At 42.3% G+C, this 27,450-nt stretch overlaps 2 protein-coding genes across 2 annotated transcripts; both read left to right on the top strand.

The window, feature by feature from the left end:
• Nucleotides 1–1,902: 1,902 nt before the first annotated feature.
• On the top strand, nt 1,903–18,377 carry bgnb (biglycan b). The gene is made up of 8 exons (XM_085343929.1): nt 1,903–1,960; nt 7,207–7,468; nt 12,373–12,485; nt 13,330–13,543; nt 13,663–13,773; nt 14,069–14,162; nt 16,737–16,875; nt 16,976–18,377. The coding sequence occupies exons 2-8, from the start codon at nt 7,222–7,224 to the stop codon at nt 17,171–17,173; spliced, it is 1,116 nt and encodes a 371-aa protein (XP_085200055.1). The 5' UTR covers nt 1,903–1,960; nt 7,207–7,221; the 3' UTR covers nt 17,174–18,377.
• A 495-nt stretch (nt 18,378–18,872) lies between these two features.
• Nucleotides 18,873–25,046, top strand: b4galt3 (UDP-Gal:betaGlcNAc beta 1,4- galactosyltransferase, polypeptide 3). The gene is made up of 8 exons (XM_085343928.1): nt 18,873–19,117; nt 19,721–19,814; nt 19,901–20,427; nt 20,568–20,803; nt 22,264–22,454; nt 22,554–22,676; nt 23,491–23,595; nt 24,057–25,046. The coding sequence occupies exons 3-8, from the start codon at nt 20,145–20,147 to the stop codon at nt 24,382–24,384; spliced, it is 1,266 nt and encodes a 421-aa protein (XP_085200054.1). The 5' UTR covers nt 18,873–19,117; nt 19,721–19,814; nt 19,901–20,144; the 3' UTR covers nt 24,385–25,046.
• Nucleotides 25,047–27,450: the final 2,404 nt, after the last annotated feature.

The following is a 27,450-nucleotide window of genomic DNA, read 5'->3' as shown; positions in this document are numbered from 1 at the left end:
ACATCATTGGCACTGTCCATCAACTCATTTTATTCTTATCCAGTTCAGGGCTGCAGGAGCGCTGGAGCCTATCACAGCTACCACAGGGTGAGAGCCGGGGATCACTCCAGTCTGTGGGCTAACACTGAGGAGCACATAAACACACCTACAGCCTATTTAGAGTCACAGTTTTAGCCCAACCCCACTAACTGCATGTTTTTGGGGTGTGGGAGGAACCAGAGTACCTGAACAGGACATGAAATTTCCACATAGAAAGTCCCAGCCACATGATGGATTTGAACTCTGGACCTTCTTGCTGTGAAGCAACACTGTTCCACCATCCTGCCCTAATAGCCATCTTGAAAACTGTATACATATAACGCTGTGCAAAGTCTTGAGCAGCCATTTATATCGTGCTAGGTAAATGTGGAGATAGATGCGCAGACATCTTGAAACAGGAGGAAATGTGAATGGACAAAACAGCATATAAGGCAAAAGCAGAGTTTGTACAGTTCTAACAAGATTATCTTTGGCACGACCGCCTTTATTCTTGACACAACCCTTGTTGTGATTTGGTGCTTCTTTGGATGTTTGCTCCGTTTTGCTTCATTGTAGGTCTAGATGACTCCACGCTGCTTCAGTAAGGTGCGGGCTCGGGGATGTCAGTCCATGGCTGATAGTGTTGCTGTGTGAGAGTTTCTGTCCAGGTATGGTTTTACTGTGCTGGCGCAGTGTTAGCATCACTATCGTGCTGAAAAAGGAAGCTGTTGGTAGTCAGAGAAAGCACTTCCATTTTGGATCCAATCTACTTTTCTGCTTTCATAATTTCATCAATTTTGACAAGATCCCAACACTGCTGGCTGAAATCCAGCCTGTGACATACTATGTTTTATAGACATTCACTTTTGTATCTCTTTCCTCCCCTATAATTAGATTTGAAGCAAAAAAAATCAAATTTGGATTCATCACTCCATAAGACCCATTGTCACAGATTTTCAGTCCAGTTCTTGTGTAGTTTCATCATTTTTAAGAACACACTGCACCACACTAAGATATGCCAAGTTCTTGGCTAATAGCACTTTGAAAACCACCTTGTTGGTCTGTGTTATCGACATAGATTCAACTAAAGAAATGGAAACAGATGAAACAAATGTGTTCTGCAGCGGGCTGCTAATAACAAAATGTCAGAAGATAAAGGATATGTTAGCTCTTTATAGGCACAGAACTGGTTCATCCTTTACGTTAGGTGCATTTATATGCTTAAATAATTTATAGGTCGGTGTTAAGTGGCCTAACAAACAAAAACAATTCCTCTGATAATGGTCAGTTTCAAGAACTTAACTAAAAATTTGTGAAAAATCCGCCAATGAACTTAAATGCACTTAGGACGTCTTGTAGAGAAACTGCAGAAATATTACTCAAAGCCACTTGAAAGAAATACAAGAAACTGCCTCCTTGGATGCAAAATATAAAGAAATAAGGGTTGGCTCAAGACCTTTCCACAGAACTGGCCGTAAATAAAAAGACCCCTAATTATTCAAAGTTGTGGATGTTATCTGCTGCGGTTTCACTGCAGAAACGATTGCTTGTAATATCACAGCTCTGCTACTTTCAGCCGTTACTGGCAGGCTGCTGAAATACAGCAAGGAAGTAGACCTACTCCCTCCTCTTCCTCCTCCTTCTTCTCCGAAGCTCAGAGCCTGGCTTGTTAACTTTATGGGCTCAACTCCCTCGGAACGCAGTCATTTCCTCGACTTGGACTGGAAGGCGCGCACACGGTGGCCTGACGCGGAACGCAGTTGCACACGGAGCTGCGGCTGGATGTCAGCGGATCATAGGGAAACACCGCGATAATCCCTAAATGTGATTAAAATATAGGATATTTTATCATCTCCAAGATAAACTGACGCACAGAGGGAGAAAAGCAATCGTCAACCTACTTTTTGGAACTTGGAATAAAAATCTTATTTCTTTCCCAAAGGTAGGGGAGTTGGGTTATTTTAATATATGTACTTTTTAACTTGGCAGCTGACTCGGAAGCAACTTTAGTATAAATGTGTATTACTTCAAATGAGATAGTTGCCTCCGCTTTTTTCTTTCTTTTTTCTTTTTTTTTTAACAAAAAGTTTCCCAAATATTTTTTAAGTTTTGATGGAGCTGCCAGCGTTTATATTTATAGCTGAAAACACAGTACACTGATAGAAATGAATAGAAATCATTTTAATCATTCATTTATTTCCCTGCAAATATCTGATTATGAATATGTGTATTTGATGGCTTTGAGATTCAACCTGTTGCATCTTGTGGTCCATAGCGTTGACCTGTAGTTTTAGCTCTTACCCCAGGCGCCCACAAGATGGCGCAATGAATCTCCAAAGCTCATTCAAGCTCTAATCTTCTAAAGGTAAGAAGATAATTAAGCAAATCTCTTTCCACTTAGTTGGTTCTCTAAATAAGTGGGCTCTTATTCTATCATCAGGCTCTAAATGTAACATCGTGTAGAGCAGGTCTTTTAGGTCCATCCATGCATCCTCATTTTGGGAGAATAATTATAGTGAAACAGCCATTCGAGTCCTTCTTGTATACAGACCTGCTTTACCCTCAAATTCAGCTCTGGGTAGGCCGACACACTGTGTGTGGAGGTACTTTCTTTGGCAAAAAGATTATTATAGCTCGCTCTCCTCTTAGCTGTATTTTGTTTTTTAACATAATATTATGCAGACAAAATATGAAGCTCTTTGAAGAACAACCTTTTTCCTCCCTCAGTGACCCAGTTCTGTCTTGTAATGATCATTATATGTCCAGTGGTTAACTCCCCTGTATGAGACACTGAACTGTCTCCTTAAAGACAGGGAAACTGTGTTAGTCTGACTTCAGCCCGTCAAAATGATGGTCTGAAGCTTCAGGAACAAACAGATTCAGGAACAAACAGATTCAGGAACAAACAGGCTGCTTTCCTATTGCCGCTCTACACCTGCTGCTCTGTCTGTCCTGTGATTCTCACTATCTCTCTGTCTATCCGTCCACCTGCCTGCCTGGGCACTTATTATGGTGCACCTTTGGTCATCTCCAAGACAACCTGAAGCTGCCTACATTTATTTTTTCTATCATACACTTGCCTAAATGCATACTCAGTCCCATGCAGCTACACATTCTCTCTGCAGATGGTAGTTATCATTTCTTTTCTCCAGTTAGAAGTTGTGCTTTTTTTGGCCATGTTTTGACAATAAAATATGCCAATTGTTCCATTTTGGGTTGTCATAAAGCAACCATTGTTTATAGTCTCTCTTCATACCACACTTATAACTGGCCCAAGTTTTGGAATAGTCCACATGCTCTGAGGCTCATCTGCCCACAGGCGTGGATCCTCAGGTCCTACGCTCCTCTCCAGCTGACTGATTAGGCTCTTTTTTTGCTTTTTAGCTTTGCTCTGCTCACTGCTGTGCATTTGGTTAAGCCTCATCTCTGCAGCACTGAGCTGCTCACCACCACATCCAAGCTTGGTGGCATCAGAGGAGCTGCCAAACAGTTCCTTTTTTTAGGGACGGCAGTCACCAAATTACAGCCGCTGGGGCAGTTAACTCCACCCGAATGCTTGTACCAGACCCGCCTAACAGCCTGCCTGTCTGAAGAGTGCATGAATTGGGGACGCGTGTGAGTGTGTCAGAGTCTTTGTGTTTGTTTGACATCCTACTTGCAAACATTGTGGTAGGTTTACACTTGTGTAAAAATGTGAAACAGGTGTACAGTGTTACCCACGCTGCTTACAAGATCATATGTCATGTATTCGTGAGTTAATAAACTCTGACACAAGGTTATTAAAGCAGGTGACGTGTGTCCGAGTTTACTGCAGCTTCTGTCCAAGTCAAGGGGAAAAAACGTTCTCACTCAGTGACCAGATTTCTATTTATTCTCTGCAACGCCATGTTAAGCCATGTCAGATCGTTTCAGCACAGTCAGCACTGTGATCACTTGGAGCCACCGTGTGATCTTAATCGGCACCAAGCGTTGACGTGGCGGCTGCCAATACAGTGGTGTTGCAGAGCCAGCTGGCACTTGCTGAGCTCTCTGCCCCACCTTAATTCTGCCAACTCAACTCAAAGCAGAGCTGAACTGTTCCAGAGGATGAAAACGAGGTGCGTTTTACGTCAGGTTCACTGTACAGCGATGTCACAGGGTGAGACCTCATCTCTCGTAGGGGTCAAAGTAGGAAAAAGATGAATGTTTCCTCTCTTTCATCTGCAGAACAGAGTGACATTACTGGCATCTCAGAGAGCACTGAGTTTAAACATATGTATGTTTAGCTTGAAAAAGGCAAATGCTATCATTTTTATGAACTCTGGCTGTAACACAGTGCAGTGATGTGAGGCGCGATGAATAACCCAGGACTTGATGGATGCTTTTTACCAGAACTACGTCCTGATGCAACCTCACATCCTTTTGGGGTTGCGTCAGGAAGAACATCCGGCATAAAAAACAGCCAAATGAAACATGGAGAGATACCCACCATGTGAATAAAGGAGCAGCCGAAAGCAGACTTTACTGTGCTCTGTCTCAGAATCTACGTCTCTTGCCTCTCCCTCTTGTCCAATTTTCACATTTGAATTCAACAGTGAAGAATTGGAAGTTTCTGTTTTCGCCTGCCTGTTATGACAGCTTCAACCACATGTGGTTGTTTACACAGACATATTAAGTGTGAGTATGTGGGCGTGACTGACAAACTGAGAGTGAGGCATCTTTAAGCTTGCAGGGAAATTCCTTAATTTTCCGTCTTTGGTCTGTTCACTTTTTTTTGAAGGTAGAGGGATGTTTGTGCTTGTGCTGTTTCAGCACCGAGCCCGAGGGATCAGTAGCAGCGCTGTATTCTCAAAAGCATGTGGATACGCATAGATTTAAAGGGGATTTCTTCCCAAACGAAAAACATTAGCCTGGTTGCAGCTGCAAATTCAGGTGCAGTTTCTGTCAATTCAGACTCAGTGTTTTAGTTAAAAGCACTAAAAATAGATGTAAAGTCCAAAAGGCAAAGATATCGACTGAGTGTTCACTTAATTTTTGCCAAGTAGTGCAGGAGAGATGCTACGACTTGGAAAGTCCTTCTTTTGTTCCTGTGATCCTTCGGCTCCCTTGTTGCCCACAACCTTCTGCTTACACACAACTCCCACTTTTTCTTTCTTCTCTCTGTCTGTCTCATAATTATCGTTCTGCTCTTTCCTTTTTCCTTTTTTGTGTCGTCTGCACTCCCTCCAGCTACACACACACACTGCAGACAGTAAAGTGAGACAGGAATAGCCAGCCATCCATCCATTAAACCACTCGCCCTTTGGATGGGAGGCGAGATGAAGAGCCAAGGCAACAACAATTAAGGCTGAAGGCTTTGGTTTGTTTCCGTCTCAGCCCGGATGTTTCACAGCTCACAGCTGGAGGGAAAGAAATTCATATGTACAAACACCAGGGTTGGATAAAAGTGGGTATTACCGACTCCTTAATTGTGGGACATAGTAAAGGCTTATCTTCATGACGTGTTTATAGTAGCCTTGTATGTAATTCCTGGGTGATAATAAACCGTATCGGACTTGTTCCTGTCTCCCTTTTTTTCTTCTCTTTGATGCTCAGCACCTCTGTCTGCAAATCGTCTGTCACATCGCTTCAATTCTTTGGTCTGACTGAGAGAAAAAGGCTCCACAAATTAGATCATGGGTGACACTTTTTGTGGATTTACAACGTATACTTCTTATACCTCCCATAATGTTGCAAAGGGACAAACTGCAGAAATTGTAGGTGTATAAATAGGTCTAGTGGTGTCTTCTGTATATCTTCCAGCTCTTTTGTGTGCTGCGTGTCATTGTGTGATGCTGACTATATGCCCTAGCTGTGTCCTTTTGGCTGCATTCTTCTGACCAAGCCAAGGCCAGTGGTGCTTTTTCTTTTCTGGTATAATTTGGCAGCTATTTTTATTGCAGGGAGCAAACTACAGGGGCCAGATATTTGTGCTTCCTGGCCAGGTCCACATCCACGTCTTTCTTCTTTCCTTAAATAATACCATTATTTCTTTGAGTAGAGAAGAAATGCTCTAAAGACACGCTCACTTGCTTCCATCTGTTAGCTCCGCCCTCGGCTCCCCCTTGTACTCCCCTTAGTTCTGATAATATTGGGAGTTGAGTCATTTCATCTTCTTGTTTCCAGTGAAAAACAGATCATGTTGCTACAAAACTCTTGTGTTTATCAAGGCCCATTTGCATACTAACCATCTTTTCAGTCTTATGCAGGATTACGGAGCTGGAGATCAGAGGAGGAATTAACACGAAAAAATGAGAGCTTAAAAGGTCACTTCATAGGATTAGCCTCTAGGGTCATGTTTACGACTCTGTATGCTGCACGGCTCAAGTGACCTGCTAACAGTCTCGCTCTTTTTTTTTTTTCTAGTAATGACTTTTTAGGGGGACGAATGACTGTGCTGAAGTGTTAGTTAGGTCAGTGCACCCTGTGTAAAGTAGGCAAACAAAAATGCGCACGCACACACACTGCTTACATGTCTGATGACATGTAAGCAGTGTGTGTGTGCACGCGCATACTATGACATCATGGCGTCTGTTTCCTGAGAAACCATGCAAACCTGTATGCACACATTTGCCCTTGCACACCCACTTTCTCCTGTAAATGAATGGTGGCTTTGTTGCAATGCTCATTTGCAGGAATAAACTTTTCCACAATTTACTGTAGGTGATGTCCCTCGCGCTATCTGATTGGCTAGTTAGAAGAGACTTACTCTTATGAGACCTGTGGTGTGCACGAGGCAGACAGTGACATGGTGCGGTTGAAGTCACTTTTCTTCCCAGAGTCAAATGCTGGCAAGTGCTGGAGGGGACTCGGTGCATTTGCCCTCCATAGCCTTAGTTTCACTCGTCCTTCTAGGTGTGCAATAAAGAGTAGGGCTGTAATTATGAATGAGCAGAGCATTTCATGCTATTTTAGAGTGAAATGAAATACACCAGCGAGTATGTGCTGTCTGTGACAGAACAGGTATCCAGCCCTGCCCATGCAGTTTTCCTTTCTCCTGCATGCTTACTTCAGAAACACTTAGATGTGCATATTCCTGTTCTCACACACACACACACACACACACACACACACACACACACACACACACAAAATGTCTCTACACTGGATGAAATTTCTACTTTGTTGCATTAACGCTAAGGCTACTCTCGTTCCTTTGTGTCTTTTCAGGTGCTTCAATTAGAAATGTTGCCACATTGCTCCTTTCTGCTGTTGCTATGCGCGGTCCAGCTGCCCTCCCCTTCCTCTGCCTTGCCCTTTGAGCAGAAAGGCTTCTGGGATTTTGCCCTGGACAGCATGGACGCCGAGATGACCATGGAAATGATGAGGGATCCTGAAGAGGGTTCAGCTGACGATCTGTTCCCTCACGAAATACCCACATGCCCCTTTGGCTGCCAGTGCCATCTCAGGGTCGTCCAGTGTTCTGATCTCGGTTAGTGAGTGTGTGGGAAGGAAATAGAGCATCAGTATGTATTTGTGTAAAGCTTTGTCTTCATTTCACAGTGTGTGAGTGTGGCAGGAAGTTCAGAAAGGGAAACAAAATAGTTGTCTTACTGGTCCAAACCTTGCATAACATTTATGAGCCCTTCTTTAGAGTGGGAGGGAGGGGATTTCTCCACTGGGATAATGGTGGTATATTTTGACAGGGAAAGGCATGTCTTTGAGGGATTTGGTGTTCCAGACTTTGAGGGAAGCTACTGGGTGGGAGAGGAGGAGACACTGTGTGAGCAGAACAGAGTAAAGATTATATCAAAAGATGTCAGGAGTAACCGAGAATAAAAGAAAAAAGTGATAAAGTCAGAGAATTAGAGGTCGGCAGAGAAAATTAAAAAATAACTGATACTTACACGACACGTTTTTATCCTCAGACTGACTCGAAACACTTTCTGCTCACTTTTGGCCTCATTTACCCCAAAACATGCATTCATACACTCACTTTTATCTATGCCTCGGCACTTCTGTCTAATATTGATCTACACATTCACATTCCAGGGAACTGAGGGAAACTCAGGGTTCAGTATTTTGCCCAAGGGCACTTCAAGATGCACACTGAAGGGAATCGAACAGCTAACTTCTGATATGTAGGAGACCCGCTCTACCTCCTGAGCCACAGCCACCCTACGGTGGGCAAAAAAGGGAACTTTGTAAATGAGTCTTGTAAATGTTTTTGCACATATGCTTGGTAACATCTAGTATTAATGTCAACTTAACGTCTAACTACTTGCTCTTTGCATTTGTTCTTTATTAACCAATATAAAACACTTATTTATGCCTTTTTCTATATGAAAAAAAGCACAAATGACCACATATTTCATGAACACTAGGCAAGTTACTGGGACTGGGAATTATTGCTTAAAAGCATCCTAATTAGGCCAACTGCTCTTTGTAAATAAGAAGTGTATGTTTTTCTTATACAACAAAAAGATTCTGAAACTATTCATCAAGTTTTGGATCTCAGATGTGGTCCGTGATGTGGACCACTCAGATGTGGTCCAGTCTAAAAGATAAAGTTCTATTTTTCCCAATTTTGTTCTTCTGTTACAGAATGTGTATTTTCAAGGTTTAATGCAACAGCTGAAAAAAATTTAACACACACATAATACAAAACCCCTTTAATAGAATAATTAGAGTTAAATTCATGTTTTACTTCCCTACAGACTAGTGACCCTGGGCCCCTTCTGGAGGCAGTAGCTAAATTTAGTTCCAGGGAATATTTCTGTCTGATGTAGTTGCAGCAATTTGGACAATTTGACACTAATTTTGCTACAACTAACATTACTATTCAAACAATACTACCTCAGTCTCTCGTATGCTCACTGTTGGTGAAGTGCCTCTAAAAAAAGACTGTAAAATAGATGGAGTGGTGACAGTGAGTCACACTTTTGGTTTGCAGATTGCAAGTTGCACACTTGTCATTTTGGGGATTGCCATGTTGGTTTGTTGAAGCCAGACATGACAATATTCAGACAAGAGGGCAAACCTGGAAATTTGTCAGTTAAAGCTTTGTGAAACAAAATGCATTCGTAATTCACTGTGATGTGAAGTTGGGATGCTGACTTCATAAGAAGGTGTAAAAAACAGAAATCATCCACTTCATAGTTGCCAAGCAGGAAATTGTAGCTATAGATACCAAGAACAATATAACAACGTTTAAACATAAGCATGTTTATTTCGGCTCTGATGGGCTCACAGTTTTTGGCACTTCCACATTGCTTAATTTTTCATCTTGGTCACCTCATTACGCTTATTTAATCTTCTGCGTTGTTGTAACCAACTGGGCTGAAGAGGAGTAGTGCGAGATATAGTCACTTGCTAAAAAGATGTGTAAAAACAGCTGTTGAGTTTCTTTTTATACTTAAGCAGTCTTATTCTTGGAAACTATTATGGAAATGCAGATAACCAAATGGTCTAAGGAAAGAGCTTTTTCAGTTCTTGGAAATAAAAGATCTGCATATTTTGTGTGGAAATGCATGTGTGTGAAAAGCAGCCAGCTTTGAACGAGTGACCTTGTGTGACTGTCTTTGTACTTCGGAGACAGTCACACACGAGCATGAAGATCAAACTGCTGGGGAAATATGAGTAGAACTTCACTTTAGATAGAAAACATGTTCAGAGTTAGAAAGCCTATTTAGACACTTCTAACAATTGTTAGTTTTTGCTGGTTTAGATTAAAAAACCTTATAAGTATTAAGTACTGAAAAGGTGAGAATGTATTTCTATCTTGACATATTAATGTACAACTTCTGTATGTTATTAATAGGCAGTTATTAGAAGGTAAAGAAGTAAAAGTCTCAATTCCTAGTAGTTCTAAAATATGGCCAAAGACATTTAAAATTCTCTAAAATGGCAAATAAACAGCATAAATAAGCAGCTAAGTGCTGTATGCACCTTGTTAGTTCGCTAGCTCGCTAGCTAGCTAGGTGATGTGAAAGACAATGAGGTGGAAGCTTGAGAATTAAACCATTTAACAAGATGTTAACAATTCAATTCAATAAAACTTTATTGACCCCGAAGGAAATTAAATTAAATATTGAGTTTTTCTTTTATGATTTTAACACCTCGTGAGGATTATTTGCAGTTATATTCACTATGAGGAATAAACCACGTTGAGCTAGTATTAGCGGTTTGTTTAAAAATATATTTTTGCTTTTCCAGTAGATAAAAATAAAAGCAGAACTGTGCCAAAGTTTGCATTATGTTTTTACTGTCTGTCTGTGAGTTAAGTCGTTTCCATAAAAGCATCCAGTACAATTTAGTCACTGCAGACATTTTAAAAGAGACTAAAAGAAACTGAGTTATGTCTTAATTATGGATGTAAAGATTTTTCACATTATACTAGCTATATAACTCTAATAAGACGCCTTGGTTTAGACATAATGGTTTTGTCGAATCATCATTTTACAACCTCTATATACTTACTGTCCCTGGTCTTTCAGCAGCGGGTAAATGTGGAAGCGTATAATTTCCGAGATGTCAAGTGCTTATTTAGAACAGATGTATTTTGGTGCTGGCGTCTGTCTCCTCTCAGTGTGGATCCCAGCATGATGTTGAGTATTTGTGTTGAGTTGAACTGGGGTTTTAGAGGGTGCTAGTTTTGTCAGTTTGCGGTAAAGGCTTTGAGATTTGTGGCAGATGTGGTTGAAGAGCGGTGGTTTGAGGTTTAGAGGGTTTAAGGATTCATTTAATCAGGGTCTCGGTGAAAGCTTTTTCCTAGGTATTCCCATCAAGTTTGTTAGTTTTGATGCCTGGCACGCAGATTTGAAGGTTTCCAACTGGCAGGAGGCCTGCCAAAAGCTGCAGGCGTTGACTGCAAGGTAAATATTTCCTACCACATGAATCATCCTGGTAACATCCTGCACCCTTAGAGTCTCACAGCAGCTGTAATAACTTTATTGCATGTTTAAACAAAAAAAGAAATCATAAATGCAGAGCGTGGTTTATGATTTAAAGAATATACTGAGGATAGAAACTCGATATTTTCCACACAGCTTTCACGAATGTATATTTGCTCTCTAAAGGCAAAATCTGCACTAGATCTCTCTGTGAGGACGCGGTCGGAGCCGAATGTCAGAGGGAGCGACTAAGGCTTGGATCTTATGTGGTGTCATGGAGGGTGTGGCACAGCACAACCAAAGCCATATATCTAAAATTACCTCTAGATGGACAGCTCTGTGGGTCAGATGTGGTTGGTGGCAAACTCGCTCCCAGTGGGACAGCTGGCACTCTCTCACCAGCATGCCCAGTTGCATCATGTCCTCGGTCCAGATGAGGTCGTCCCTGGTTGGGATTCGTCCACTGTGGCCTGTCTGGATTAAGCTACCACATCTGATACACTCGTCCACGTGGCTCTTTGATGTGGTCTTGTTAATGATCACTGGTAGCTGTGTTTATCTGTGCGCTGAGTCATTTTTCCAGAGCTCCCTGAACAAAATAGCAAAGGTGTATTTTCTAACGCCACTTTGGTGTTCACGTGTCGCAGTCTGTTCTAGGCCGTTTGAATTTATCGCTTGGTAACCAAAGATAACAGACTGTGCCCTTCAGTGATGAAACATTCAGTGTTTTCACATCATGAAATAGTGTTAAAAATCAAACATTCAGCTCTTTCTTCTGACAGATATTTGTATAATATTGATTCACAGAACACAAATATTCTGGGAAGTCTCGAATGATTCATGAGTGAAGTTCAAAACAATACTGTGAGGAGAGAAAGTGCTTGACTGTAACAGACCACTCAAGTCACAATCAGGTTAAAATGCAAAGACTTCTTCTCAATTCAACACTTACCCAACACTCACACATTAACACACACACAGCTTTTATTCGTCTGTAGATGTCGGGGCTGTGCCAGTCTCCTTTCTATTTGATGTGTGACTTTATAGTATTTAAATCACATCCTTTGTGACTTCTGTCAAATTGGAAACCAGATGGGAAACATCTGGTGTCCCCATCTGGTGGGAGGGGAATTTATGTTTCTGTGTGCGACAGTGTGTATGCTTGTCCTTGTCAGCGACAAACCAATAATGGTAGCTATACACGGCGTGCTGACGTGCGTGTGTGACCTCCATGGTCGTGTCTATGTCCACCTTTCATTAAAATAATAGACAAGGAGCACCGAGGTACTCATTTGCTACAGTGTGGGAGTGTGATTGGGTTAATTCTTAGGCCTTTAAACCACACACTGTCTATTTATTTTCCAAAGTCGGTGTCTGGTTGAAGTAGTCTTAGAAGTTCCCAGTTTAAAACAAACTGGCTTATAGGGTGTTGGTTTGTAGTCACCCATGGGAGCGTTTACCAGAGGTTGATGCCCTTCTGTGTTTTCACTGCTTTTGTCTTCAGGTTTCACCGAGGTGCCAACGAATATCCCTCGAGACACCAAGTTCCTGGACCTGCAGAACAACCGTATCACTGAGATTAAAGAGAACGACTTCAAAGGCCTTACTAACCTATATGTAAGAGCCAGAAACACTGCACAACATGTTCCCCACTCCCCTTCACAATAAAGGAACGGCTGTACTTAACATTTTTCACTGCCTGAATGGGACCCACAGCCAAACAGCCGCCTCTGTCTCACACAACCTGAATTCACAACAATCAATTGTAGAAATGATTACAACTCTAATGATTAATTCTCAGGTTACTAAAATATGTAAGGAGTTTATATGTATTTTTTAACCTGTGGGACTGTTAAGCAGCTTGCTATCTACTCCTTTTTTCATTAAAGGCATCAGCATTTGGTTCAGTTACATTCTTAAGAATCGGCTCAGCATTTCTCGAAGATCTGCAACTCAGTCATCTCAGCTTGTGTTGGCTTCGGTAGTGAGAAATATAATTAAGACCCCCATTTCTCTGGGATTTAAAGGTTAATTTCCTTGCTTTCTGTCGTCCTCCGCTATGAGAGCTTTAATTGTATTAAAGTTGGAGCCTGAAGCCAAATGGGAGTATTCGAGCTCTCTCAGCAATAAGGCTTTGCTTACTGCTGACCCACATTCTGGAGCTCTGACCAAGAGAAATATTAAGTCTGGCAGTTTAGGAAACCCCTGACATGAAATAACACAATACCATCTCTATTGAGTTCTGCTTACATCAACTACATCTGTCTCCATCTTTCAGCCAGTGTAGGTGGGGAGTCTTCTAGCTGAAACACGCTTATAGTAGGAGCAGAGGGCATAAATAATGATTTTCACATTTTGTGCTTCATTTTTCTTTTTTCCCTTTCATTTTCTGACTTCCTGGTAGCTCATAGACCAAATGGGTGTTGAATTTGGCCTCTCTTTGGTTGTTGCTTCTTTTTAGGGCCTGTCTCTGAGGAATAATCTTATTTCCAAAGTCCACCCCAGAGCATTTGTTCCTTTGAAGCACATGCAGAAGCTCTACTTCTCCAAGAATTTGCTGACCACTATCCCCAAAAACCTGCCTGCCTCTCTGGTAGAGATAAGGATCCATGAGAACCGCATCAGGAAGGTCCCAGCTGGAGCGTTCGCAGGACTGAATAACATGAACTGCATAGGTCAGAATCCTAGAGGACATTCTGTGATGCTTTGCTACTGCGTTGCATTGGCATTGGATTTTAAAGATTAAAGGGAAGGTATTTTATTTCATGCTATGATGTTTTTTTGTTTTTTACAGAAATGGGAGCAAATCCCATCCAGAACAGTGGATTTGAACCTGGAGCGTTTAAGGGACTGAAACTGAACTTTCTGCGTATATCAGAGGCCAAACTAACCGGAGTCCCAAAAGGTAAAAACTTAGCTTTGTGGCTAAAATGCTAGAGATCTTTCAACATTCTAGTATTTGGTAGATTTACAGTAGAGTGTTTTCTTTAGTAAATATATACAGCAGTGTTTTTATGTGCCCTGTAGCACATTGTGATAGACCCCAAAAACATTTGAATGCTCAGATTTTTGCATCTATCCCTTTTAGATATTTAAATAAAAAGCAAATGGTCAACATGACAAAAAAGGAATGTCCAGCAAGACACAAATCTGTTGTCTCGCTGAAGTGAAGTCTTACATCTATGTTATCTGCACTTCAGATCTCCCACAGAGTCTCCATGAGCTTCATCTGGACCACAATCAGATCCAGGCTGTGGAGCTGGAGGACCTGAGCCGCTACAAAAACCTCTACAGGTCTCCTTCACACTCAAACACCAGACTCATTTCTGAGCACAGCTGAGTTCTTGCACCCTGATCACATTCCCAGTCAGCAGTGCCCCTTAGGGGTAATAATACAAATTACATTGACAGGCCACTGAAAGTAGCAGGGAGCTGACCCACACCGTGCAGCATGTGTGGTGTGAAGACATCACGGGCAAAACCATGAAAGGTTTAAAAACATTATAGGACAACTTTTGTCAGATGATTTGAATATTTATTTGCTGCACATGTTTGGACAACATATGAAAATATCTTCTGTCAGAAAGAGCCATCATGTCTTTTAATGGCTGTTCCAAGTTTCTTCCATCTCTTTTCTGCATATGTCTCCCCTGCAGGATTTCTCTCGTGTTAAAGGAAAAGCATTAGAATGTCTAGAAACCAAAAGTAATCACAGAGAGCACAAATGCAGTCTGTATGGAGTTCAAACTGTAGGCTACTTATAAAAGAAATACAAAACAAATAGACGTAGCCACTGTGAGATCAACCATTGGTTTCTGTGATCCACATTTTGCAGTAATGTTGTTTTCTCGGACGATGCGGTTATCATTTTTAGATAATACAGTGGAGAGGTCCTGTTCACCGACTTTAACCCTTATAAGTGGCTCAAAACGACCTGGTGAGGTTGTTGTCTTGTAGTATCTTTGTAATGAAAAGTTGTAATTATTTCATATTTGACCAGTTCCTCAAAAAAACATGTTTTATATATTGAAATTTTTACCTGACCTTTCCTACATTTGACAAAATGACTTGCATCTTCTTTCTATGGAATTTCATGGGACCCTTCTTATCAACTGGGGCTGTCAGCGATATATATTTTTGGACCACAAAGAGTGCAACCTCTCAAGGATTATTTAACTAACAGACAGCCTTCATTCAGCCTTCAGGCAGCGATTCATCCCCACTGTAGGCGACTAGCTTGTGCCAAAGTTCATAAGAATCTGGGGGAAACCACTGACCAGCAATTGTGCAGTCCGTTCAGAAAGACAAGATGCAGCATCACCACGGATAACGTTCCCCCCTGTGTGCCTTTTGCTGCTGGAGACACGATTGTGGGGACTCTACAATAGGACAAAGCAGACATCCTTCCTCTGATGAAGGCTACTGACTCCTGGGGCGTTTACAGCACTGAGTTTGGATTCAATGGCAGCCTTACAGTGCTCAGCTAAGTCAGCAAGAGATGAATGACTGTTGTACCCCTGAGCACAATGTATCACAACAAAATGGTGGCTGGTACCAGAAAAGTGAAAAAACCCCACAATTTTTCATATTCTAAAACAAGACCAAAGCAGATGTAGATGCTATGGACCAGATGGTTGGCACCCACTCTGCACCTGCAAGTGTAAAACATAGAGGTGGCCCATGCTGCTGTGGTATAACTTGATATTGCCACCCTTGATGCCGACACCTTCTTCACAGCTAAGCACCCTGAATTCAAGAATGGTATCACCAACGCATGATGGGTCTTCCTGGTGTGGCAATAAGAGAAGTCGGCTGGAAGTTGCCTCCAACTGCAAACTCCAATCAATGAAGCAAAGGTGTAGGGTGCCAAAAGCTAAAAGTCGGCCACAGGAAAACAGCAGACAGGGCCAACCAAAGACAACAATATTCCATATAACAAAGATCATAAAGTCAGCAGTCGGTGTGGAAATGCACTGTGTGCAATGATTACAGCCAGAAACAGCTGGTTTGTCACAACTACAGTGAAGGACAAGGCAATAAAGAGAGAGGAATTGTCTGGACACATGTGCATATATTCTCTTTCACACAAACAAATTGATCTCAACGTTGTTCTGTTGTGTAATTTTTTTCTATTCTAATTTTCTAAACGTTTAAACATGAAATCATCATCTTGTGTGGAACAAAGTTTAGTACAAAATGTAACACAAATGATTATTTTTAACCAAAATGACAAAAGTATAAACACAACGATCTTAACACGCATCATTTTTGACCCACCTATGGACGAGTGGAGGGTGAGGTCACTCGTGCATGTAAAGGTTAAATATTGGAGGTAAGGACTGGCAGACAGTGACTGGCTAAAGCTCCTTGTGCCAGCAGAGCACTGCCCTGACTATCAGCCACTATCACAATGAAGTGGGCTAAAAGACGTTCACCATGAAGATGTTATGAAGGGTTAAACTATGTTTTTATGCCACATTGCAAACATGCTTTTATTGCTGTTAGCGTGGGCATTTTAACATGAACGTCTGTGGGGATTGAGACACTTTCCGTCCTCGAATAGCCCCAGCAGGTACCTCATTTTTTGCCACATATGCTTCATTTTTCAGCCCATTAAGTTGCTACACAGATGAGAACAAAGACTTTCTTCCTCTGCTCCTGTGGCATCGTGCTGCATTTATAGTAGTAGAGACAGGCTGACGTGGCCCTATTCCTCACCTGGCTTAATATAACTTTCTTAAAGTGATAATAATCTGGAATTATCCTGTTATTTCGGCTCACAATACATGAAACATTTGAGTGCAATGTGCCATGCATTGGCCCATTTTCTGCCTGTTTAAAATGTTCCTTTCGCCTGGCATTTTCCAGGTTGGGCCTTGGGTTTAACCATATCCGCAACATAGAGAACGGCAGCCTTTCCTACCTGACCATGCTGAGAGAGCTGCATCTGGACAACAACCGCCTCACTCGTGTTCCCCAAGGCCTTCCAGATATGAAATACCTGCAGGTGAATCTAATGTGTGCAACCAATTTTGATTTCCATTTGGTATTGATTCTCACAGTGCTCTCTTCTACTGTCCCTCCTTTGCCACTGCGGCTTTTTTTAGGTGGTTTATCTCCATTCCAACAACATCAGCCAAGTGGGTGTGAATGACTTCTGTCCTCGTGGATTTGGGATGAAGAGGACATTCTATAATGGCATCAGCCTGTTCTCTAACCCTGTCAATTACTGGGAGGTGCAGCCAGCGGCATTTCGCTGCGTGAGCGACCGGTTCGCCATTCAGTTTGGCAACTACAAAAAATAAAAACCAGGCAGACGCTGGAAAAGAGGGAGGATGATTGATGAAAGGATGAAGAACGGATAATTTAAATAATGAAATAAAACTTGAGATATGGAGTGAGGTGAATTTATATCTGAGATTATTAATTTTATTATTATTGTTTTTGTAAAGAGGATAAGTGAGGAAGAGGGTGGGCAATAAACTGATGAAACAGGCAGAGAGGAAGTGAAAAATACAATCCCATGACTTGAAGGGAGTGGAAAGCAAAAGGCTTACAGTTCTGCATGTGAATTTTGCTTGTTTTGAATTCAAGGTTCTGAAAGTTTTTTCTGTTTGATGAAGTCAAAAATGAGAAGAATGTTTCATTCTGAGGAAAACCGAGTGCTTAAAACTTGTGAAACGCTCCATTTTTTCACAATAGTTCTTATTGTAATTGAGGTCGTTCTTCTTATATTAACATTCTGGTTACGATTATGAGAAAAGAAATAGAAAAGGCAGCGCATTATAGATTTTTATATATAAAAGGTGCTTTTTATAACTTTCTGTGTGTTGATTTGGTAAATACATTAAGTCCTCCCTGTTTCACTGGTCTGAAGCCATTTGGCTTGTCACTCTGTGATTAAATTATACTGTATTTATAAACCAAAATTTGGGCTTTTCCCACCATCTACAGACAAAAAGGTTGCACTAAAATAAAAACTTCAGTTCAAGATAACAACAAGTGGACTCAACAACAACAACAAGTGACAGGTTTAAATTCTGCTAAATAAATGTGCCTATTGAACATATTTGACTGAACCACCACCCTGTGCCATTACTACATATTACACCATCTGAGCAATACCTTAATACAGTATTTCATACGGGAGCAGTACAGTAGTGGGAATGTGCCCAAGATGGAGACAACACACAGTCCGCTTTGCTTTGAAACAATGAAAGTAGTGTGTTCACTCTGTGCTACAATCAGTGGTAGTGTCATTGCATCGTTTTGCACAGTTTTTTCTGCTTTGCCTTTTCTGCTTGGAGGTTTACTACGAGGCTAGCCTTTTGTTTTGTTTTGCATTTGTAGACCTATGTGGAAATACTTTAATATTATGTCTTACGTCCTGTCTCTCTTCTGTAATCTGACAACCTACTGCTGCATGTGAATAAAGACATTTTTAGTCTGCTGCATTAAGTGCAAGAACAACCGATCGCCCTGGGTTTGATGCTCTGTGAGAAATAAAGAAGAAATACCAAAAAATGGAAAACATTTGATGAATGAATCATGAACTTTGTACAGAAAGAAGCTAAAGAGAGTTGAAGTCTTTTAGTTCAGCCTGACAGAAAATGATTCTACAGACAAAGGTGGTATTCCTGTGTATTCTAGGTGAGAACTGTTTCATGCACAACATATACTGATAACAGTGCTCTTTCAGAGCTGATGATCTCACCCACACAGAGAAAAGAGGGCGGTGACGCAGGAAATTCGCCCTAATCAGTCAGTACTGGGTGGAAGGGAAAAACCTGTGAAATAAAGTCACTGGATACATTTAAATTTTCCTTATGATGGCACAGTCAACCTCTCGTCATCATTATTAGCATTTACTGCGCACGGTCAGATCTTCACTGCTGGCACAATCACACTCTCCTTTAATTTTCAAATGTGCCGCTGTGCGCGTCACCGTGGTGCGCCTCTCCTCCGTGTTCCGATGAGGCAGAGCGCACTTGTCTGTGTGTTTTGTGTTGACACTAGAGGGGTATGCGGCGATGATCTTGCGTGTGAAAACGTCTGCAGCGGTTTCGGAGCAGCTACGGACACATTTCGCGTTGGACGAGAGACTAGGAGGAGGGCAAAGACGATCGACCGGCATCAGCAGGAGAAAAACAGCATCGCATAGTCCATCGCGCCGCTGTAGCGACCGTAGCGGCCCGTCGATTCTCAGAGGAAGCCAGGAGCTGGATTTGACATGTCGCAGGGATGTGCTGGTGAGTCGGCTCGTGCATCGGGGTGCGGGGAAGCTTGCGCGAACCTGGGAATAGAAATCTTTGACGTAAACGAGAGCCTTTGCGGGTAACGGGAGAAGTCGCGTACACAGCAATGCTGCTGCATACATGTCACTGACATATTTTCCCTTTAGTTATGTAAATACTGCAATACATGCTCACTGCATGGGCCTAAAGATGGATGCTCATAGGCTAATCACCTGCATGGCAGGTTGTCCCCGGTCATAACCACGGCGCCTTTGCGTTCATCCACTTCCTATTCTTCTTCTTGTTTTTAAGTGAATGAACTGTCGTCTCCCTGGGAAACTTAGCATCATATTAAGTGATTAAGCCACTCGCGCTTGGATAGCTGTCGCATCTAACTGTTTGGACTAAAGGGGCTGCGATGTTGGGTTCATTTGTTTGATCAGACTCGCTTCCATACGTGCATCATGAAAAATGTCAGCTGAAACGAAGCCATTCTAAATAAAGAAGCAAACATGAATGACATTTGTTTGTAGCTGCTTGGCATTCCCTGGCCTATTTTAGCTGGGACAGGACTGGTGCTGCATTGTTATGCATTCAGTTCTTTTCTTTACCTCGCAGAGAGCCTGATGATGACAGGAGGAGGAGAAGGAGAGAAGTGGAGCGAGGCTTTGCTGGTCCCTGACAGGTTTTAATTAGACCCGTACAAAAACAGGTGCCTGACATCTAGACTGTTGTAATGTAATAATGATACAAACAACAACGGTCACCATAAGGTAACAGCTGTTCTTTTTCTTTCAGCTGACGCTTTGTGGTCAGAAGGTGATGGCAGTGCTGACTGAGCTTCACCACTACTACCACCCATTCCTAAAAATGGAAGCCCACCTCCAGTGCACCTGAGCCCACATTTAGTGCTCCTTTCTTCCCCTCCCTCTCCTTCTGCCTTTCCTTGCTCATTCTCCACCTCTTCCACAACCCCCACCTCACTTAACTGCAATACTTCCCCTCATCTCCTCCCATCTCTCCACTCTGTTTCCCTAGAATAATGGCGTACTGTGGGCGCTCTCTGGACTCTCCATGCACGTTAGCCTTGCTGATAGGCTTCCAGTTTGCCTTTGTGCTCTATTTCTCCCTTGGGGGCTTCAGAGGCCTGGTGTCTGTCCTGGTGCACACCACAGAGCCCGAGTTTGATTACTCTCGACCACATGATGTATACACCAACCTCAGTCATCTGGGAGTACCGCCTCCCCCGCCTCGCAACTCTGGCACTGGACCCCCTGCCACTGGCCCACCACTAAGAGACTGCCAGATCCCTTCTCCATTGCTGGGTGAGAGAGAGAAGGGTGACAAATAAATGTTTGTGAGTGTAGCACACAGTGAAACGCAAAATGACTGTTGCTATTTCCTTTGTATTCTTGAGCTGATAGAAACGAAGCCAGAAACATTCTGTCTCCTTTCCTTTGGCCAGTTGGACCCGTGTCTGTCCATCTTTCGTCTCCTCTGTCTCTGGAGGAGATCAGACAAAGAAACCCATTAGTGTTGCCAGGTGGACGCTACCGGCCTCCAGACTGTGAACCACGCCACCACACAGCAATAGTGGTGCCGTACCGAAACCGCCAGAGCCACCTCCGTGCCCTCCTCTACCACCTCCACCCCTTCTTGCAGAGACAGCAGATACACTACAGCATCTACATAGTGCAGCAGGTCAGGTTATGTATAAGTGAGTGTGCTAGCTGTTTTATAGTGATTCCTCCTGTGTCTTGTTCAGCGTGATTGTCAGCAGCTGCATGTTTGCCTTCCATGAGCAAAAGCAAAGCATTATGCAGTGGGATTGTTGTTCTAGTGGATCAGAGGTGCTACTGAGTAAAACGTTTGCCTGCTGATGTTAAGGGTGTAACAGTAATGGTAGTGTATGTGCTGCTACAAAGTATTGGTCTTGTGATATTGGAGTATTGGGCTATGGTTTGACTGTATCTAATATATACCACTTTATTAGGGGCACTTGTTCAACTGCTTGTAAATGTAAACATCTAATGAACCAATCACTGTGCAGCAGCTCGATGCGTTTAGACATGTAGACGTCATGACAACCAACCCAGCTAAGCATCACAATGGGGAAGAAAGGTGATTTCAGTGACTTAAAACGTGGCATCATGGCTGGGCTTGTCTGAGAGACCGCTGATCCATCGGGATTGTCACACACAACCATCTCTGGGGTTTACAGAGAACAGCAGAAATCAGCAGTTCAGCAGCTCTTTGGGTGAAAAGGCCTTGCCGCCCCCCTTGGCTGTGCCCCTGCCCCATTGGTCATGGTCATTATTGCTGACCATACCTATCCATATCCATCCTTTTTGCAATTGCAGTGTACCCATTTTCTCATGGCTGATTCGAATAGGATAACACACCATGTGACAAAGCTATAATAATCTCAATCTAGATTCTTGAACATGATATTGAGTTCAGTGTGCTCAAATGGCCTCCACAGTCACCAGGTCTCAATTCAGTAGAGCACCTTTGTTTTGTGCTGGAATGGAAGCTATTCCAATAACTCTACAGCAACTGTGTGATACTGTCCTTTCAGTACAGACAAAGATGTTGTTTTTAGCGCCTTGTTGAATCTGTGCATTGAAGAATCAAAGAAAGGAGGTGTACCTAATTAAAAAAGTGTCCAGTGAACACATTTGAATGTTGCTGTTTTTACAGCTCTTGTAGGACTTCTAACTAGTTTTATTGCAAATTATAGTCATTATTATTATAGTGTGGTTTCATTTAAAATGGTTGTGAGATATGTGTTTGTTAGCTTTATCTGCCTGGACCAGTGCAATAGAGGTGAATTGTTTTTAGGTTACAGCTCTCGATCTAAGCAAATCATACCTCAGATATTTCCGTGGTAGATGGGACGTCATACTTTCTGTGTATTAAACATTACATTCCCATGCTACAGCTGAATTTAACCATAGTGGTGTAGTTGGAGATTCATTTTTTCCTTCAGGTAATAAGCAAATCTTTAAAATGATGTGCTATTAATCAGTGTCAACAAATTCCCCTGTGCTCTGCTACCTCAAATATCCCTGTTGTTCAGAATTTCTAAAAACTGCTGCATTTATTTAAGTCTTCACGTATTAATGTGTAAATACATTAATCTGCCTCATTTGATGTTTCAGTGGGGAAACAGCACTTTTAATCGAGCCAAGCTGTTAAACGTTGGGGTGCGGGAGGCACTCAGAGATGAAGACTGGAGCTGCATCTTCCTGCATGATGTTGACCTGCTGCCTGAAAACGACCACAACACCTACACCTGCCACAAACAGTTTCCCACACACCTGTCGGTGGCCATGGATAAGTTCCGATACAGGTAGAAGCACAGAATAAACGAGGGTGGGGCTGGTCTTTCATACATTTGCATTGCCCTGAGACATTATTTTCAAGATTGTGCGTGCTGTGACCCTCCCAGGTTGCCATACTCACAGTATTTTGGTGGGGTATCTGCGGTGACCCCAGACCAGTACATGAAGATGAACGGCTTCCCTAACCAGTACTGGGGTTGGGGCGGGGAGGATGATGACATTGCTGCCAGGTAAAGAGGATAAATGAGGCAGACACCCTGCATGATGTAAACTGTAAACTGTGCGTGCTGGGATCAGAACTCCATGCATAACCATTTCAGTTTGCCTCTTCTTGTACTTTTTCACTCTTGCTCTCGTCAGTCATCATTTTCTCATGTTTACAGCTTCAGTACCGCATGTTTTCTTTTGCTTTGACTTATATTTTATGTCCTAACATCATCTTTCATCTTCATGTCTCCTCCCATTGCTGTGGCTTTGCTCTTTGTATGTCTTGCAGTGGGCACAATGGGTATGTTCACATGCACTAGCTTGCAGACTTGGACTAGGCTGTGTGCTTAAGAGTTTTCAAACTCTTCTCATTTCTTTACTGTGCTCCCCTCTTTCCACTCTGTGGCTTTTCCAACATTTGCCAATCTGTAACAACTGAGTGCAACAATAAAATTTAATTAGGACAACACATCCAAGAATGTTTCACAACCTTTGGAAACACTGCCTTTTGTGCATGATCTTTGCAAATTATATCATGCAGAGAACATTCGCAGCATTAGTTACACCCTGTTTTGGTTGATTTAGATAACTGGAGTGGTACAAAAGCAACAGATGGAAAAGAAAAAGGGAAGCGCAGTATATTCTTCCACCCATAAGACATGGCAGTTTGTTTTCACCCTCTTCTGTTCGTAATCCTGATTTTTCCTTCTTTAAATGTAGCCCGCAGGGGGCTAGATGTTTATGTAAAGTTTGTTTTTGTGAGATTAGCTTTGCAGTTTTATGCAGCACATGTTTAAGAGTCTGTTTTTGGCTTACTGTTGTGTGCTGCTGATCCAGAGTGCGTCTGTCTGGCATGAAGATTGTGCGCCCTCCAGTGGCCATTGGCCATTACAAGATGATCAAGCATAAAGGAGACAGAGGCAATGAGCAAAATCCACGCAGGTACGTACTGGCACACTCACAGGCATGTAAAATATTTGTAAAGACTTCTCTTTCTTCATCTGATCTAATGGAATATCTGCCTCAGTAAAAGGGGAAGATATTCAAACGACCTGATCACGTCATGAACTTTTCTTGTCTCCAGCTGTTCCCATGTTGAGTTTTTACTGTTATAGTTGTTGCTTTTTGTCTGTTGACACAGTGATTTGTACAGTTTGTCCTCTGCTTACTTTCCCTCAGGGCGTGTGCTTGTATCTTCAGACTGATTGTATCTAAAACGTAATTAGGTCTTATCTCATTCTCCATGTCATCAGCCTTTTATTAACTTTTATGGAAAGTCTTTGTCATTAAAAGCAATCACTTTGCAGTATATACATCTTTGCCTCCTTGCAGAGAGCCAGATGAAAAGCTTTATGTTGGGTGAAACCTTCACACAATCTTAAATATGGCTTTTGTCATTCTAGGTTTGACCTTTTGAAAAGGACCAGGCTCAATTGGCGCTCTGACGGCCTTAACTCTTTGACCTATGAGCTGCTTTCCAAAGAGCTTGAGCCGCTGTACACCAACCTGACCGTCAACATTGGAGAAGACCCCCATCTGGCCCTGGGCAGGGCCCCCATTCCTGTGAAAGCAACAACCCCTGCCCACCGACGTAGCACCAGCAAGACAGGAGACCCATTCAAACAGGGAAAGAGGCAAGAAGTGCCAGCAAATATGACCGTGGCCAAGACAGAACCTGGTCAGTCAAAGACAGCCAATCAAATAACACAGCAGAAGAAGAAGATGAAATGAGACTAGGTGCATATGAACCTGTAGCTTCCCTTTTCAGTTTGATCTGAAAGACAAAATGGAGAAAAGCAGCATAGATCTGTTCTGTCGTGGGACTTTTAAGTACAGCAGCTTTTTGTGCTCGGTGTAGGTTCGGGGTAATTAGGGGTAATTACACCACGGCTCAAATGAAGAAGCCAGTTTTGTCAACGGGGTGAAGAACACTTCTGAGTCACCTCGTCTTGGCTCATCATCTGCTAAATGTGATGCCGGCTGTGGTGGCTGACACGTCTGTGGCCGTGCTCAGCAGAACCAGAAGATGAACGATGGGCGATTCAGTCATGTCCACGCGGAGGTTCAAAACAAACGGTGAAAATGAGACAGCATATATAAAAACCTCTGCACACAGACTCGTCTGTTGCAGGCAGACCTCTGGCTTCGTCCAGTCTGCTCCCAAAAACAAAGGAAACTGCTGCTGTCTGTCTACGCCACTCTGCAGTGGGTTTGTGTTTCTGTGCCTTCTCTCTTTTATGCGCGTTTTATAGACTGGTATAGCTGCTTTTAGATGCCCACACAAGGTTAGTTTGACCTCTTCTGCCACACGGGAAGACTTAGAAGGCAGGGATGACGAAGCTGACCCGGGATTAGAGGAAATTTGTTCAGAACTGCCATTTTATATTTCTGTGCATTGATCAAACGCAGACCAACTCGATAGATATGGGACAATTCTAGAGTTTATATTTATATAGAGAGACTTCTTTATTTGTTTACCGTTTTGTTTTACATGTCCTACCTTACAGTCTGGTGCCTCTCTCTCTCTCTCTGACATTTAGTTCATAGACAATCAAATTACATAGAAGAGAACTCTGCATTCAACCACATAACAAAATGAGGAAGTACTATCATGCCCGTGTCCACGCCTGTCAGATAAACAGACTGGTCATGGTATTCGTTGTCTAGTTTGACTATACTCTCAACACATGGATAGACCTGTGCTTCTGATATTACCTGTGATTGATTATTTTCTTTTAGATTAGTCAAGTATGGTTAAAAATAACAAACAAACTCGCAGACGACACTTAAAGCGTGTGACTTTCAGATGGTGTTTAATATCTAAAGTGGTCGTGGTTACACTGCAGCACTGTGGATAGATTTAGGTCAGCTTTTGATTAGAAGCCCTGACGTATTCGTAGGCAATATAAATGGATGTTTCTTTGCTGTATTGATTCCCTGAAATGAAGCTTCTGTGTCTTGAAGGGGATGAGACAAGCCAGCAGGACAATGTGCTTCATGTAAACACGGTCGCAGGGCTGCCAAATCAGGACATGCATGTAGGTCATTTTCTGTTGATCACGTATAATCTGAAAGCATCAAGTATTTTTTTCTCTGTTAATTTGTGATGTATTATTTCCAGTGCTCGTCTCTCTTTACCTTACGCGAGGGCAGAGTTCATGAGGGGAGCATAGTTTACTGGTGAGGGACTAGAGTCTGATTCATTCATGGGCGACAGGATTTCTTGCTGCTAATTGACTAGGAAAACTGTACAATTACAAATAGCTTAAGATGACATACTGTAACACTACGTTTGTGTTGTGACACAAACGGGTAATGTATTACTGAAGCGAATTTGAATGTATTTAATTTATTGTGTAAGTACTGAGTCACTGATAGTAATGTGCAGACCTCTGAAGGGATCTTGTGGTGCAGATGTGTGAAACACTCTTCTCCATTGCAGATCAGATTATCATTCCTTTACATCACATCTCCACATTTCTCGCATATACATTGTGCCTCGTGAGATGAGCCACTGAACTATTAAAGGTATGCTGCTGGATTTTATGTGAGCACCCTCAAGTGGCAAAGTCGGGCATAGCGCCAGCCAAGAGGGGAGCAAGGACTGAATGAAACTGCAGAGTTGTGACATGAATGTTAATCATTCGCGGTCGCCATTCACCGTTTTAAACCAATCAAATCTTTGCATTGCTCTGGGTGGACGGCTTCTCGGTTACGTCGTATCACGTGACTGATCCTGCTGGTTTCAAAGGGTAAAGTAACAGACAGCTTTGTGGACCATAATCAAAGAATCTTTGTTTATTTTGAAATAATGTTTTAAGCAAAGAATGTTATATAAAGGCCGCATTGAGAGAACACTTAGAATAAATAGGATCTCATTTCTTAGCTTTATAAACATGGTTATATATCATAATATTATCCTCCATATATCATATTATCTGGGAGAAAATCCTGTATGACATGTAACACTGACACACTGGAAGCTTTTAAGGACATTATATGGCATAATCTCAGCTGGATTAATCAGCAAACTATGTGCTTACCTGGAGACTGTTCTATATTTAATAAATAGGCTAGTTTTTATAAACATTTTCGCATACGTGTTGGAAATATATATTGTTGGAAAGCAAAGTCAGTAAACAGCATCTAGATTTCATAGCAACAGTTTCTGTTTATTTGTTATTCATGAAGTTGTTGACGTTTAAATGATGAGACTCACTTGGCTGGAGAGACGAGATGCTTGCGCTCTCGTGACAAACGGCACGCGGATCGTACAGTGACGTCACCGAGAGGGACGCTGATGCCCGTCTGCAATCGAGGCTGCCTTATTTACCGACGTTATCTTGAAGATGAAAGTGTGTATGTGTGTATGTGTGCACGCCGTGTGTCAGTGTAGAGCACAGTCAGCAAAAAAGGCAACGCAAGCATATGATGGACAGTGTTGTGATAGCGAGCAAATATGTATTCCAATAAAAACGAAATCAAATAAGGCCTCATTTCGATGTTGTCTATGATTATGATCGCTGCACACATTTGATAACAGGTATACACACACACTTATGCAGCGTGCATGCCACACTATCAATACACTGCAGTGCTTATGGTGAAGCACTTACCCTCGTCGAACACTCAAAGCCTCTTAATGAATACCGCCTTTACCACTCTGATTGATGGTGCTACAGCTCAAAGACTGCAGACATCAGATGCTCATGCATGGCTGATAGATTATAAGTCATATATCACCATCCACTCATGCTGTGGAGTGGTTTAAAAACCCCTCACTAACCTGTTACATCA

This window comes from Diplotaxodon limnothrissa, linkage group LG20, assembly GCF_057381915.1.
Source record: "Diplotaxodon limnothrissa isolate DT_005_m linkage group LG20, D_limnothrissa_male_GT1.1, whole genome shotgun sequence".
NCBI classification, from domain to species: domain Eukaryota; kingdom Metazoa; phylum Chordata; class Actinopteri; order Cichliformes; family Cichlidae; genus Diplotaxodon; species Diplotaxodon limnothrissa.
Note: the sequence above shows the minus strand (reverse complement) of the source record. Positions and strands in the feature narration are given on the sequence as shown.